The following is a 13,870-nucleotide window of genomic DNA, read 5'->3' on the forward strand; positions in this document are numbered from 1 at the left end:
GCGACCGGGCCGGGAGGCCGGGGATGGGTGGGGGGGGCCAACTTCCTGGGGCCGGCTGTGAGGATGTCGCGACCGTCCCCGGGTGCCCCTCAGCCCCGGAGACGCCGCCGCGGCTCAGCCCGCAGCCCCCCTGCCTGAACCGTCCGCGGCCCGGATCCGGCCCCTCCCCACCCCTCCCCTCCCAGGTGCGGGCCGGGCAGGCGGCCGCGGCAGGTGAGGAGGCGGCGGCGGCGGCGCTGGGTTCCGCAGGGCGCCGGGCCTGGGGTGGGGTCCCGGGGGAGCCCGGAGTCGGGGGCGCTGCTCGGCCTCGGGTCTCGCCACGCTGTGGTCCGGGGGCGCCTCCTCTGTGCGGGGCGCGGCCTGAGACTCTCCCTGCCTACAGGGGATGGGGGACGCCCTACCTCGCTGGAAGTCTGCGCATTCAAGGTAGCCCGCACCTGTCCCATTAAAAGTCCCCTCAAAGGAAGCATTTCACCTGTGGGGGCAGTAACGGGAGACGTGTGTTCTCAAATATTTCCAAACGCCCTACAGATCGGCACGTTCAGTTGGCTCGTGGGGGAAAGATGCCGCTTTACAGCATAGGAAACCGAGTCAGGTACGCGGCGGCCTGCGTCTGCATTTTAAGGAACTAGCCTGACCCAGCTTCCTAGTGCAGGAGCCCTGCGGGCGTGTTGGAGGAAGGTGGAGACTGGAGTTTGGAGGCTCGATGGAGAAGTTTGGGGATGTGGTTCTCCCCCCCACCCCCGCCGCCCCGCCCAGGGTCCACTGTTCTCTCTTTTGGGAGTTGTCCTCTGTTCATTTGAGGTGATGTGTGTGAGGTCGCCAGTGGCTAAGACGGAGAGGGACATGGGGCCTCTGTGCAGCTGGCTGCCCATGAAACATTTGACCAGGCTTCGGGAAGTATGCTAGACCTGGGGAACCAGAGCGTCGCAGACATCTGCTCAGAGCTTGATTTCAGGCTGGCAGAAGATAGAAACAGCAGCATATTTTCTCCTTTTTTGTTGGTCTGTCATTTGTTCTAGGAGAAAAAGCTGCTTGTGTAATCAAGGAAGAGTGTACCTTGCTCCTCCCAGTCTACCCCAGGGAAGAATTATTGTTAGCTTGGAAATAGGGCTTTACCCACAACTGCCACTTTGCACCCTGGCTAAAGGCCACTGTTAACGTAATGAACAACATCCCCAGGTGCATGTGGCCTTCTAAGAAAGTAAGTTCCTTGCCCATCCCTGTTACAGGTGGTTTGGAGGACAGAGACTTCCTGTCACCCCTGTTGGTGCAACTGTTTGGGGAGCAGTTGTGGTTTTCCCGGTGACAGTTCAAGTTACTGAAGTGTGGCCAAGGCTTGTCACTTATTGGAACCTTTTTCTAGGAATGGGAGTAGGCAGGGGACATGGTGCTGGGCTGAGTTTGTGTACAGAATTCTAGGGTTGGGAGCTAGTTCACGGGATTTCAGGTTTGACAACGTCTTTATCGTTTTTTCCTGATTGCATTCTTTTTCACGTTCAAGGAAATAGATGATGGAAAGCATTTCTGAAACGTCCTGGCATATTTCCTAATAATTCTGGACTTCAGAGTACAAGTCATAAATTACAGTTTATTTAGAAGTGTTATTTTCTTAAGTTTGAAAATTGTATATGACAGTTGCAGCTTGATGTGGCAGGGCTAACTAATAACTTGATTGTGCATGAAGCAAATTTCCATGTAATCTAGGACACACACACATTTTAATGTCTATTTAGTTTGGAAGATCAGCCCACTAAAAACTTTCATATTGATCAGGAAGACAGCTGTTATCCCAACTGTGTACATTGGGATCGGGGATTGTAAATCTTCTAAATTGACTTAATTTAACCAGTTGCTAAAATAACCTGCAGAAAAAGAGAGCTGTTCTCAAAGAGGTTAGAAATTAATTTGTTTTCAAAACTTTCTCACGGCCAAGCCAGTTGATAATAACTCTGCTTAGCACAGTCTAATAGGAATGCCTCTTTAAGGCCTCTTAAAATAGCAGTGGGAAAAGCATTTTCAGTAACCAGCATTTAAAAAGACAAAACAAACGGCAACAATAACAAAAAAGGGCACAGTTTCTTCCCTAATTACTTGTCCATTGTGATGTTTAATACAGTCACACCCATCTGTAAGAGTGTTGTGCCTAGAACTTTCTGAAAACACCTACATAAACCTAAGGAGTGTTAACGGGACTAATTCCACCTTAATTTTTTATTCTTAAAATAGTTTTTTATTCTTTACTACTGCTGTTGTTTTAAAGGTAGATTAGAGACTTTTATATTAAACTTGTACTGGCTATAGTGTTTATGTTTTGGGAGGAAAGATTTAACGTCTGCACCTTGAATCTCATAACCCCTGCAATACAGAGCTGAGTTATAATTTAGAGTTTAATGAGAATGCATAGTTTAAATTGCTGTTGCTGAAGTCTCACGGGGCGAGCTGCCTCATCATTACTGTTTGGTAATGTTACTGGTTATTATTTTTGTTTGGTTACTGTTTATTGGTAGTAGTGACTTCTGTTTATGTAAGAAAGATTCTGGCTATTTGAAGGGCAGTCTTTTCCTATCCAAACACACAAATTCCCATTGCTTCAATAGGGAGGTGGTGCGGTCACTTTCTTGTTTTGTGACTATATTATTTGGAGTTTTAAAATCCTAAAACTAGTTGGGCTCTTAATAGGATATCCTGTTATATCTCACATGAAAGCCATCCTAGATAGGTAGGAATCATCGGCCTTATGTGTTGAAAGACCTCAGCTCTCCCAGTTTCCAGGATTTATCAGTTGCCATGGTCAGGACAGTGGTTTTATCTAATCCTATGATGCCATTCTTAGCTTAAACCCATTATCCTCATTTATCTTTGTTAAGACTGTCATGAAGTTTCTCTGCTTTCTGTAGTTCAGGTTGAATATTCCACATTTTTGATGCATTTGGGCCTGTTAACGTTCTGAATTGGAGCAGTTAAGAGAATCTGCCTGTCTTTAAACATTTTCCTTTTTCGAGGCAAGCATAAAATCTGAGTTTCCTCTGGGGGAAACTAGCTCTTTAAAAATCTGATAGGGAAAACAAAAGCTGGTTTTTCCAGCTTTTTACCAGTATGAAGTCTTCCTAACCTTTCCTTCCTTTCTGGTTTTGCCAGTACAGTGATTAGTGACTAGTAGTGAATGATGGACCAGAGGCATTGGGAGATCCTGAAGTCTCCTGAATCATAAAAAGGTCACATTGTATTCAGTGCAGCTTTAGTCTTTTTAGTGAGTTTTACTGCAAGGAGTTCTCCAAAGCCAGCCACTCCTTAAAAGATTCGGTACCTAGCAGTTTCCAACTGAGTCACAGAGGGGTTCTTTAAAAATACAGATTTCCCAGTTCCACCTCCTGGAGATTTTTTTTTTTTTTTTTTGAGTGGATAAGTGATGACTGAGAATCCACATTTTATTTTATTTTAATTAATTAATTTATTTTTGGCTGCATTGGGTCTTCATTGCTGCGTGCGGGCTTTCTCTAGTTGCGGAGAGCAGGGGCTACTCTTCGTTGCGGTGCGTGGGCTTCTCATTGCGGTGGCTTCTCTTGTTGGCGAGCACGGGCTCTAGGCGTGCGGGCGCAGTAGTTGTGGCTTGCGGGCTGTAGAGCGCAGGCTCAGTAGTTGTGGCGCATGGGCTTAGTTGCTCCATGGCATGTGGTATCTTCCCGGACCAGGGATTGAACCCATGTGCCCTGCATTGGCAGGCGGATTCTTAACCACTTGGCCACCAGGGAAGTGCCGAGAATCTACATTTTAAAAACCACTCTGGGCATCTGCTTCCAAAAAGCTCCCCAAGTGATTCTGATCTGCAGCCGGGTTTAGGAGCCACTGTTGCATTGCTTTGAAATTCTTTATAAATTGGTAGTCCCTTTAAAAGCATCATTATGTTATTCAGGATGTTTGATTTGCTAGAATAGCCCATTTCCTAGTCATGACAGATAACAAAGAGCTTTTATAACTTTTATGTAAATTACTTTACAGAGAGGCCCCCTCTGCTGTATTATCTGTCAGGAGTCAGGAGGGAGGGTTGGCGAAAGTAGCTTCCTTTATTTCCTGAGTGGACAAATGAATGATAATGTGGAAACCACTGGAGGTCTGAATGGGTAGTCAAGTCTAGTTCTGATCAGTGTTGGATAGGAGAGCTGCCTGGGAATTCTCTGTATGTAGGATTTTAAAATAAAGCCAACTTGCCAGATGTTTCATTTCTACATAGCTGAAACGCTTATTGGAAATAATGGATGCTTAATAGGCAATAAAATTTAGTCGCAGGTCTTTTGCTGAGTTCATGGATGGAAGAAAAATTGCTGAAACAGAACCCTCTGACTTAAAGCAGAATCAAGGCATTAAATACGTCAGTTAAGGATTTAAACTTGGGAAAAGTGTAACAATTTAGGAAATAGACAAACCTGTTTTGAGTCCCAGCTCCTCCACCTCCTGGCTGTGCTACTTTAGACAGGTTACTTAACCTCTGTGGGCTTCATTTTCTTCATCTGCAAGATGAAAATCATACCTGGTAGCATTGTTCTGTGGACGAAAAGAGAGAAAATCTCTTCTTTGTACATTGTACGGAACTCAGTGAATGTTCTCTTCTCCCACTTTCTCATAGGATTTTTATTCCGTAGGCTTAAGATGTCTTTCGAAATCTGGCCTTCTCTCTATCTCTTTCCAGGAATATCTACTCGGTCAGCTCTTTTAGAAAATGTATGAAAGAGTGAGGACTGAAGTTAAGAACTAGAGAATATGGGAAAGAGGAATGAGTCATAGACACTTGAAAAAAATTTTTTTAGAACGAGTGGAGTGTAGGCATATATCCAGAATTACTGTCTGCGGGAATGATGACATTATCCAAATTCTGCCTCAAGTATCTGGGTGGTAATCTGGGAGCTCAGCTCAGGCTACCGGGCTTGGAGGGTGGCCGCACTAAGTAGCACCTGACGGCCCTTTCTTTCATCTTCCTTTCCCCCCTCTTGGGCTCTTTTGTTTCTCTTTCCCTCTCTCCTCCCTTTCCCTCTTTTAAACTGCCCTTCCTTTCGACTTGCCAATCATGGCCATAGTAATCACAGACCAGGCCCCTGGAACTCGAGGCTAAAAGAGGTTGCTGGTTGCTAACACCTGTCTCCCAGCTAAATGAATAGGCTCTTTTGTGGGCAGGATGCTAAAAAAGCTGATTAGTACAATACTGGCTTAAAGGACCTATTAATGATCCAACATATGTAAATCATGGAGTGATTTAAAGCCATTTTAGAGATTTGTTTCTTATACTCTACGTTAATTTTTTACATTGAATTAGGATGTTGGCTGAATTTTTCCATGTCAACCATGAATCTGTTTATTGCCCAAACGGACTAATTTTTGTCATATTGATTTGGAATCATTTATATTCTAAAGAAGTTTCTACCCTTAAGGGCCTTTGTATTCTGCAAATGTCTAACTAGTGTGTAATACAATTAAAGTTTTGTTCACTGTGCTGCTGACATAATTAGTTTAATTTCTGCTCCTTATATATTTCTCTTGGAAGCTGGGAAATTAAAATACTAGATTTTGCACAAAACTGCTTTTTTGAGGGGGTGATTTTACTGTCAGTTGAACGGACTTAGGCCCGAGGGTACATTTTTTAACGTCTTACTTAACTTTCCTGTAATAGTCTCTTTCTCTCTATAGAATTAATGTATAACTGGCTATTTAAGCATTCAGAAGAGACAATGTTTGGTCTTTACCCCGTGATTATATTTTTTCCTATATGTCTTTTGAGGAAATGTGTGTAACTTTTGGAAACTCCTAAGTATATTACCATTATGTGAACATGAGAACTTTTGCAAAGGCTAGAGAATGGAGTGGTTTTCTGAGATAAGCTGTATTATTTAATTCCCTCCCCAAATCACTGCTGTGTTCTTTTTTAGATCATAGTGCTTGCAGACCTTGATGTGAAAGTGGAAAGGCTGTGATGCCTGGCAAATCCTCTTCACAGTTTTTCTGTGATGCGTTTCACAGAAATGGCTCTAGTCTTAAGGAACAGAAATCACTCTCAAGGAGACTTCACATTTAATTACTCTAATCCGCACTTAATTTCCTACAGGATTCTTGGAGAGATTCTCACCAGGCTGCTGATTTCTTGGAGTTATGACCTATGAAGGTTTTTTTTATCTCAGTTAAGCCTGCTAACCTTTTTTTTTTTTTTTTTAAGGGAAGGTGACCTTGGTCTGGTAATTTCTCCATTGTCCTCTCCTGTAAAAAGATAAGCAAAACCTTCTGGCTCTCTCAGCAGCCTTTTTCAGCAGCTACCACCCATGTGCTGAATTTGAACTTTACACAATTTTTGTTGAGCTAGTGTCACTTGACTTTTGAAAGCTGCCCCCTCCAATGCTATAGATTTAGCCGGCATCTCCTAGTTTAACATTCACATGCCTTTTCTAGAATTGCATATAATTATTATATGCAATTGTAATTATTATATGCAATTTTAATGTTTAATTATCTCTGGGTTGTGGAGTGGTCAGGTCTCCTAGGGACAGCCGATCCAATCAGACTACTTGGAGCCAGTCTGATTTGCTGAAACATTTTAACTGTCTTGATCCACTTTGAAGAAATGCTGCCTAGTCATCCTGAAATTTACAGGAAGTTAGGCCAACTGGAGGCTCTGCTGGCCTCTGAATGGTTAAATGTAATTCGTTAGTAATCAGCACCATTGTTTATTTGCAACTGCTGGGTTATGTTAAAAGACTTGGAAAAAAAAGCTTTTCTTAAGTAAATGGAGCGGCCTCCTCTCCCACCCCGCCCCTTCTTGTTTTACCCTTTTCGTTTACTTTGAAAAATCTTTCCACTCTTCCTTCTGATCACATGCATGGAATGTGATGGAATCAATATATTTTATGCTATAGGAAAGCTTGTTTTCCCTCCAGCAATTTCTGTGAATTCCCCCCACCCCCTTTCAACTTTCATAATGATTAAGATATATGCTTGAGAAATAACCATGCCTCATCTTCTGTTGACTTAACAACCTTTTCCAGGGTCTTGAGTCAGTGGGTCCATAGCCAATGAATTATACCCCCTCTTGACCGTGCTCAATTATTACCTTCATGGTGTGGAAGAAGATCCACTAGAGCCTGAGCCTTTCTTCCAAAACCCTGGACAAAAGGAGCGTTCTGCTTTGGGGAAAGAGGGTGGAGTGTTTTCCCGGACTTTAGAGGGAGTTGGGTCAGCCGAAGTTCAGCCAGTTTGAGGAATCCTTAGTCAAGGATGGTTCTCAGGAAGAGGGCGGAATTGTCTTGGAATTGATTTTGCAGACCAGTAGCCATGGTTTGGGCAATTTGGATTTTATGGAGGTGAAGAGGAACAGTTTGGTGTTAAAGTTTTGTGCCAGGGTGTGGGGTGGGAAGGAATAGCTGCAGGGCCTAGGACTTGCCCAGTCCGCGGTGGAAAATTCTTAGGCCTTCCGGTCCTCTCACTTCTATCTACCTCTCTTTTTACCTTTTGGGCATGACTAGATTCAGGTGCCATTCTTGGTCATTTGTCATATGCTGATGGAAGTACCTGCATAGTCATTCTGTGTCAGAGCTGAAGTTTACCTTAGCCAGTGTTTGCTGCAGAGCTGGTGGGGGAAGGGGTCAAATGTTCCCAGAGAGCTTGACAGAGGGCACTCCACCTTCCCTACCACCCTCACCATATGGTTGGACCCAGCACTCCGGGTGATTCTGAGTCATCACCCCCACGCCCATTGATCTAGTTCAGTGTTTCCCAACTGTTTGGACTGTTGACATAGTTGCAGACCGGCTGCTTGAGGAATGGTAACAGTGAACCAGCCAATTAATGGGGGACATAAATATGATAGTTTTGCAGCTTCACCTCCAGATGATCTTCATCAGATTCCTAAATTTTATTTATTTGATTAAACTTTTTTATACAGCTTATCACCATGTCTCTTGTACTACCAAAACTAATATTAAAAGTGAAAATATGTTGACAGTTACATCTAATTTGGTTTTTGAGGTACTGGCTATCCACACCTGCACTGTTATTTGTGGAAACGCTCACAAATAGCCGCCTGAAATCTTTCTGCTCAGCTCATCTTTTCAGAAACAGCACAAACATAAAAATAAGCCACTAGTTTTGTTTGGGAGGGACTGGTACAAAATTCAAGAGTTCTGAATATCATGTCAAGAAAGCAGTTCTTGGACTTCCCTGGTGGCGCAGTAGTTAAGAATCCGCCTGCCAATGCAGGGGACACGGGTTCAAGCCCTGGTCCGGGAAGATCCCACGTGCCGCGGAGCAACAAAGCCCGTGCACCACAACTACTGAGCCTGCGATCTAGAGCCCACGAGCCACAACTACTGAGCCTGTGTGCCACAACTACTGAAGCCCACGTGCCTAGAGCCGGTGCTCCGCAACAAGAGAAGCCACCGCAATGAGAAGCCTGCGCACTGCAACGAAGAGTAGCCCCCGCTGGCCGCAACTAGAGAAAGCCCATGCGCAGCAACAAAAACCCAATGCAGCCAAAATTAAATAAATAAATAATTAAAAAAAAAAAAAGCAGTTCTTGATGCCATAGCATGTAAATGTTTACATGCAAACATCATTTTTTTAAATGGGGAAAAATTGAAATTTTTTGTTACATATTACTGATATTATAAAAGTGTATTAAAATATTTTCTATAAGTTTTAATATACTGATTTAAAAATACTTTTTACCTAAAATAATTTCTTTATTGGGGTTTACACACAAATTGTGACCTTTTTTTTTAACCCCTAGAGGCATTACTAAGATTATTGCAGTAGATCTCAAATTTTCATGTGTATCAGAGTCTCCCGGGTGCTTGTAAGAAGTGCGGTTTCCTGGTTGCTAGCCCAGACCTATAGAATCTGGGTGTTTGGGAATGAAGCTGGGGATTCTGATGTAGCTTATCTGCAGACCACACTTGGAGAAAGTAATACTGTCAGAAGGAACCACACATTAAAAAAAAATGATAATGTTGAGAAATACTGATGTTAGGGGGCTGCTTTTATTCTACAGAGGAGGAATTCAAGGCACAGGGAAGTAAAAAGTCTCCAATTTACCCAGCGTCTCCAAGTTAGTTGGATCTTGAAGACCAGCAGTGAGGTCTTTTGAGTCTAATTGGGTACTCTTTCCATGAGGTTACACCGTGGTGTACCTCCTTATTGGTTTCTCTAATTGCCCTCAAATCAGAAGCTGTAGGATAGGGCAAGGGTGCTTTGATTACTTCAGAACAGTAAGTGACACAATTGGCATTCAACTGTGTGAAAAGTTAGTGCTTCTGAAACTGGTGAAGGACCAGCTTTGTAAAGTGCTTTTTCAGTCTGTTGCCAACTAATATTTTTGTAAAGTACAAGAAAAATGAATTACCAGGAAGTCATGCACTTGGATGCACAGCAGTTCATACCTACTATGAATTTTTTTTGTGTTTACCTTGACACGGATGTCCATGGAGGGTGTGCGTCTGCACACTTTGAATAGCTTTGTTCTATTATAGGTGGTTCTGAGGACGTCTTAGGAACTTGGTAGCAGAGGTCCTTGATTTTCTTCCTTAGGCTACCTGTAATTGAGGCAACCAACTGAGAACTCCCTACCTGGAGAGAGAAGTTCTATCACTTGGTGATTTGCTAGATCAGAACCACGATTTTAATACTTGAGGATGAGGTGAGGATACTTACCTTTAATATATTTAAGAATATATTGATAGACCTTGCATTTTGTGCCTGTATTAGGAGGGTATTTACCTCCTTTGACTAAATATTAGAAGGGAGTTTCCAACTTATTGGCCTGTAACTTTACTTACAGTTAATAAAGATGCTTAAAAGGTGGGAGACAGAAAATGAAATTTGACGGTGTGCCATTTCTTTGAGGCACTTCAGCGTGTTTGGTTTTTAGAAACCTTTTGTAAGTCTAGGAACAAGCATTACTAGTTTGTGTGGCTATAATGTCAAAATGAGTGTTGATTTGGAGCAGGGGAAAAAAATCTCTCCATGCATGTGTTGTGTCCTGGTTTAATTGCTTGGTTGGATGAAATGTCAAACTTGATAGATTATTGGAGCTGTTATTTTTATTTTGGTGGTTAAACAATAATGAAACTGTTTGGATGTTTGTGGGGAACACTGCTCCCTGTGTCTGGACTTTGCTCTGGAGAAAGTTTCAATTGTTCAGAAGCAATACTAGTTAGAAAATGCAGCTTCTGTGGCTCCTAGCACAGCTGTCTAAACTATTAGCTGTATTGGGGCCTTTGGACAAGCATTGTTTAACACTTTTGGACACAATTTGTGTTTCTGATTCCAAAATGTCTGGTTGTTGCTGAATAGTTGGGAAACCTAGAAATGGGAGAGAGGTGTCTAGCTTAAGTCAAGCCTTTTTTCTTTAAGCATCTCTAGAACAAACTCCATCTTTCTAACTGGGGTGGGGAGGGGTGGGGAGGCTGTGTGATGAGGCTGGGCCTTGCTTTCCTAGTTACTGTTCAGTAGAATAGCATGTGTGCCAGCCTACAGAGGACTTTGGTCATTATAACCTTATGGTACTTCTCTTTATACCCTATTTTACCTGTATAAAAATTATCGGTAGCTATTGTGTGCTTTTTGTGTGCCAAGGACTTTGCTATATGAAGTCATTTAACCCCTCCCAACAATTCTCCGAAGTGTAGGCACCAATATCTGTGTTCCGCAGATCAGGAAATGTGGCACAGAGAAGTTGAAAATGTGCCTAAGGCCACACAGTGTCTGAACCCAAGTAGTCTGGCTGGAAAGGTCCGCTCCCAACCACCAGGCCCCAGCTGCCTCTCACTCCATCAGCTCATCTAATTATGATTACTTATCAGAATAAGTCTTTAGAAATAGGTTCTATTTCATAGAATGTGGGCTTAAAATTATCCTTTTATACATGGGCCTCCTTGTGTGGAAAGTGATTTTAGAATGTTATTAGCAGTATTTGTTATTCCTTTACTAGTTTTAATTCCATTAGCACTGAAGGATTTTTTTTTTGGTCTTTTTTTTTTTAATTTTTGGCTGCGTTGGGTCTTTGTTGCTGCGTGTGGGCTTTCTCTAGTTGTGGCCAGCGGGGGCTACTCTTCGTTGTGGTTCGCGGGCTTCTCATTGCGGTGGCTTCTCTTGTTGCAGAGCACGGGCTCTAGGTGCGTGGGCTCAGTAGTTGCAGCACACGGGCTTAGTTGCTCCGCGGCACGTGGGATCTTCCCGGACCAGGGATGGAACCTGTGTCCCCTGCCTTGGCAGGCAATCCACTGCACCACCAGCAAAGTCCTGAAGGATTGTTTTATAGTTTATTCCTTGTTCTAAAATTGTAATTGTATTTGATATATCAGCCAGTCACCCTCAAAAGCACATTTGGCTAAACACCTGAAGCATTGGGTTAGAGGAGAATTTATTGGTGGGTTTTCTTTAAAAAAAAATTTTTTTTTTTGTAGTGTCTTTCTGTTTTTCAATAGGCCTTCCCAATAAATTGACCCCTGTATAGGATACTGTAGATGTTGGTGGCCCGAGGGTCCTCGTGTTGTAAGTGATAGTGGAATGAACGGTGGTAGACCACTTTCAGTAAGAAGCCCGGATGAGTATAGAAACTAAAACTTTGTGCCTGAGACATGTGACCTGCTTTCAGTACATGTGAGCCCTGGCTGGGAGAATCACAGAGGAAGCATCATTTAAATTTTTTCCACTAACCTTTCCCTCACATTTGGAGACTGCTACTGAGACTTTTGTAGGAAAAACTGTTTGTAGTAGGAAGCCTGTCACATGTGAGGTGCCCCACCCCGGTAACCACGTCTTTCACAATTTATGTGTCTGATCGCTGCAGTTTTCAGATGCTTTTGATTTCAAGCGGGACACTTTGGGCTGAATGCTGAGCTTAAATTGCAGTGAGAGTTCACTCTGCATGGGTTACTTCCGCTGCCTCCTGGCTCATCGCTCGTGGCCCTGGGGAAGCTCAGATAAAAACACCGGTAGAGATGGGGCACAGGTAATGCCTGAAATGTATTTTAGGTGGTTGAGCCAGCAACGGAGTCATGCTTAAACAATCTTTTTTTTTTTTTTTTTTTCTGGCATAGTAGGGACGGCAGAATAATATGAAATGTGCTTTGCCTTACAAACAATTCACCTTCCTTAATTCTCCATAGTGGTTGGACAGTTGAATGAGTAATTGTAATTGCACATTGATTGTCACATACATCCCTTTCCCCCCAACCAATCCTTGGCAACCAGTAATCTGTTCTCTATCTCTATAATTTTGTCCTTTTTGGAATGTTATGGAAATAGAATCATAACAACATATGGCCTTCTGAGGTTGGCATTTTTCACTTAGCATGACGCCCTCCATCCAGGTTGTATTTAGTAATGTATTTAATAATGCTTTTTATTGCTAAATAGCATAAACAGTATGGATGGATGTATCACAGTTGTTTTTTTTTAACTGAAGTATAGTTGATTTACAATGTTGTGTTAGTTCCTAGTGTACAGCAAAGTGATTCGTATGTATACTTTTTCAGTCTTTTCCATTATTGTTCATGACAAGATATTGAATATAGTTTCTTTTTAAAAAAATTAATTTATTTATTTTTGGCTGCATTGGGTCTTCATTGCTGCGGGCAGGCTTTCTCTAGTTGCAGCGAGCGGGGGCTACTCTTCGTTGCGGTGCTCAGGCTTCTCATTGCGGTGGCTTCTCTTGTTGCAGAGCACGGGCTCTAGGTGCGCGGGCTTCAGTAGTTGTGACACGCGGGCTCAGTAGTTGTGGCTCGAGGGCTCTAGAGCACAGGCTCAGTTGTGGTGCACGTGCTTAGTTGCTCCACGGCCTGTGGGATCTTCCCGGACCAGGGCTTGAACCCCTGTCCCCTGCATTGGCAGGCGGATTCTTAACCACTGCACCACCAGGGAAGTCTTGAATATAGTTTCTTGTACCATACAGTAGGACCTGTTGTTTATCTGTTTTATGTATTGTAGTTTGTATCTGCTAGTCCCTAAACTCCTAATTTATCTCTCCCCCATCGCCTTTCCCCTTTGGTAACTATAAGTTTGTTTTCTATGCCTTGGATGTATCACAGGTTTTTTAAAATTTAATTAATTAATTAGGTTGTGCTGGGTCTTCGTTGCAGTAGGCAGGCTCCTTAGTTGCAGCTCACGGGCTCCTTAGTTGTGGCATGCGAACTCTTATTTGTGGCATGCATGTGGGATCTAGTTCCCTGACCAGGGATTGAACCCAGGCCCCCTGCATTGGTAGTGCAGAGTCTTAACCACTGTGCCACCAGGGAAGTCCCTGTATCACAGTTTTTTAACCATTTACCTATTGTAGGGCATTTTGGTTGTTTCCAGTTTGGGGCTGTTACAGATAAAGCCATTATGAACATTTATGTACAGGTATTTGTGTAGATACAAGTTTTAATTTCTCTGGGTTAAATGCCCAGGAATGCAATTGCTCAGTCTTACAGTAAGTGTATCTTTAGTCTCTTAAAGAAGCTACCAAACTATTTTCCTAAGCCCTGTACCATTTTACAGTCTGATCCACCAGCAGTGTATGAGATCCAGTTTCTCTGCATCCTCATCAGCATTTCATATTGTCCCCCTTTTTTAACTTTTCTAATAAGTAGCATATCTGTTTTTTAAGTTCGTCAGACTACTTGTAAAACTGACTTGACAAAGAGCAAAGATTTTTGAGTCGCGGTTAGCCCTTCATGTGGCTCTTTCTCTATCAGTGGTCTGTTGACCTGCTTTTTAATCCCCTGCCCTGGTGTCCCTGAGAGGAGAAGACTAACCGGGACTAACCTGGGGGAAGTGAGGACATGAGCACGAGACTCAGTCTCCCCCTAACCTGGCAGGACATAGCACGGTACTGCTTCTGGCTCAGAAT

General features: G+C 43.0%; 1 protein-coding gene across 6 annotated transcripts in view; it reads left to right on the forward strand.

The window, feature by feature from the left end:
• Positions 1-13,870, forward strand: part of RFFL (ring finger and FYVE like domain containing E3 ubiquitin protein ligase) — a 67,505-nt gene continuing 53,635 nt past the window's right edge. For 2 of the 6 annotated variants that reach the window (XM_082443721.1, XM_082443724.1), the window contains exon 1: positions 2-213. In XM_082443721.1, coding sequence (XP_082299847.1) covers positions 24-213 — 190 coding nt within the window. In that variant the 5' untranslated portion in view covers positions 2-23. The other 4 variants (XM_082443723.1, XM_082443722.1, XM_082443727.1 and 1 more) reach the window with 4 other exon arrangements.

The sequence above is a fragment of the Balaenoptera physalus genome, assembly GCF_965194825.1.
Source record: "Balaenoptera physalus genome assembly, chromosome: 20".
In the NCBI taxonomy this organism is placed as follows: Eukaryota; Metazoa; Chordata; class Mammalia; order Artiodactyla; family Balaenopteridae; genus Balaenoptera; species Balaenoptera physalus.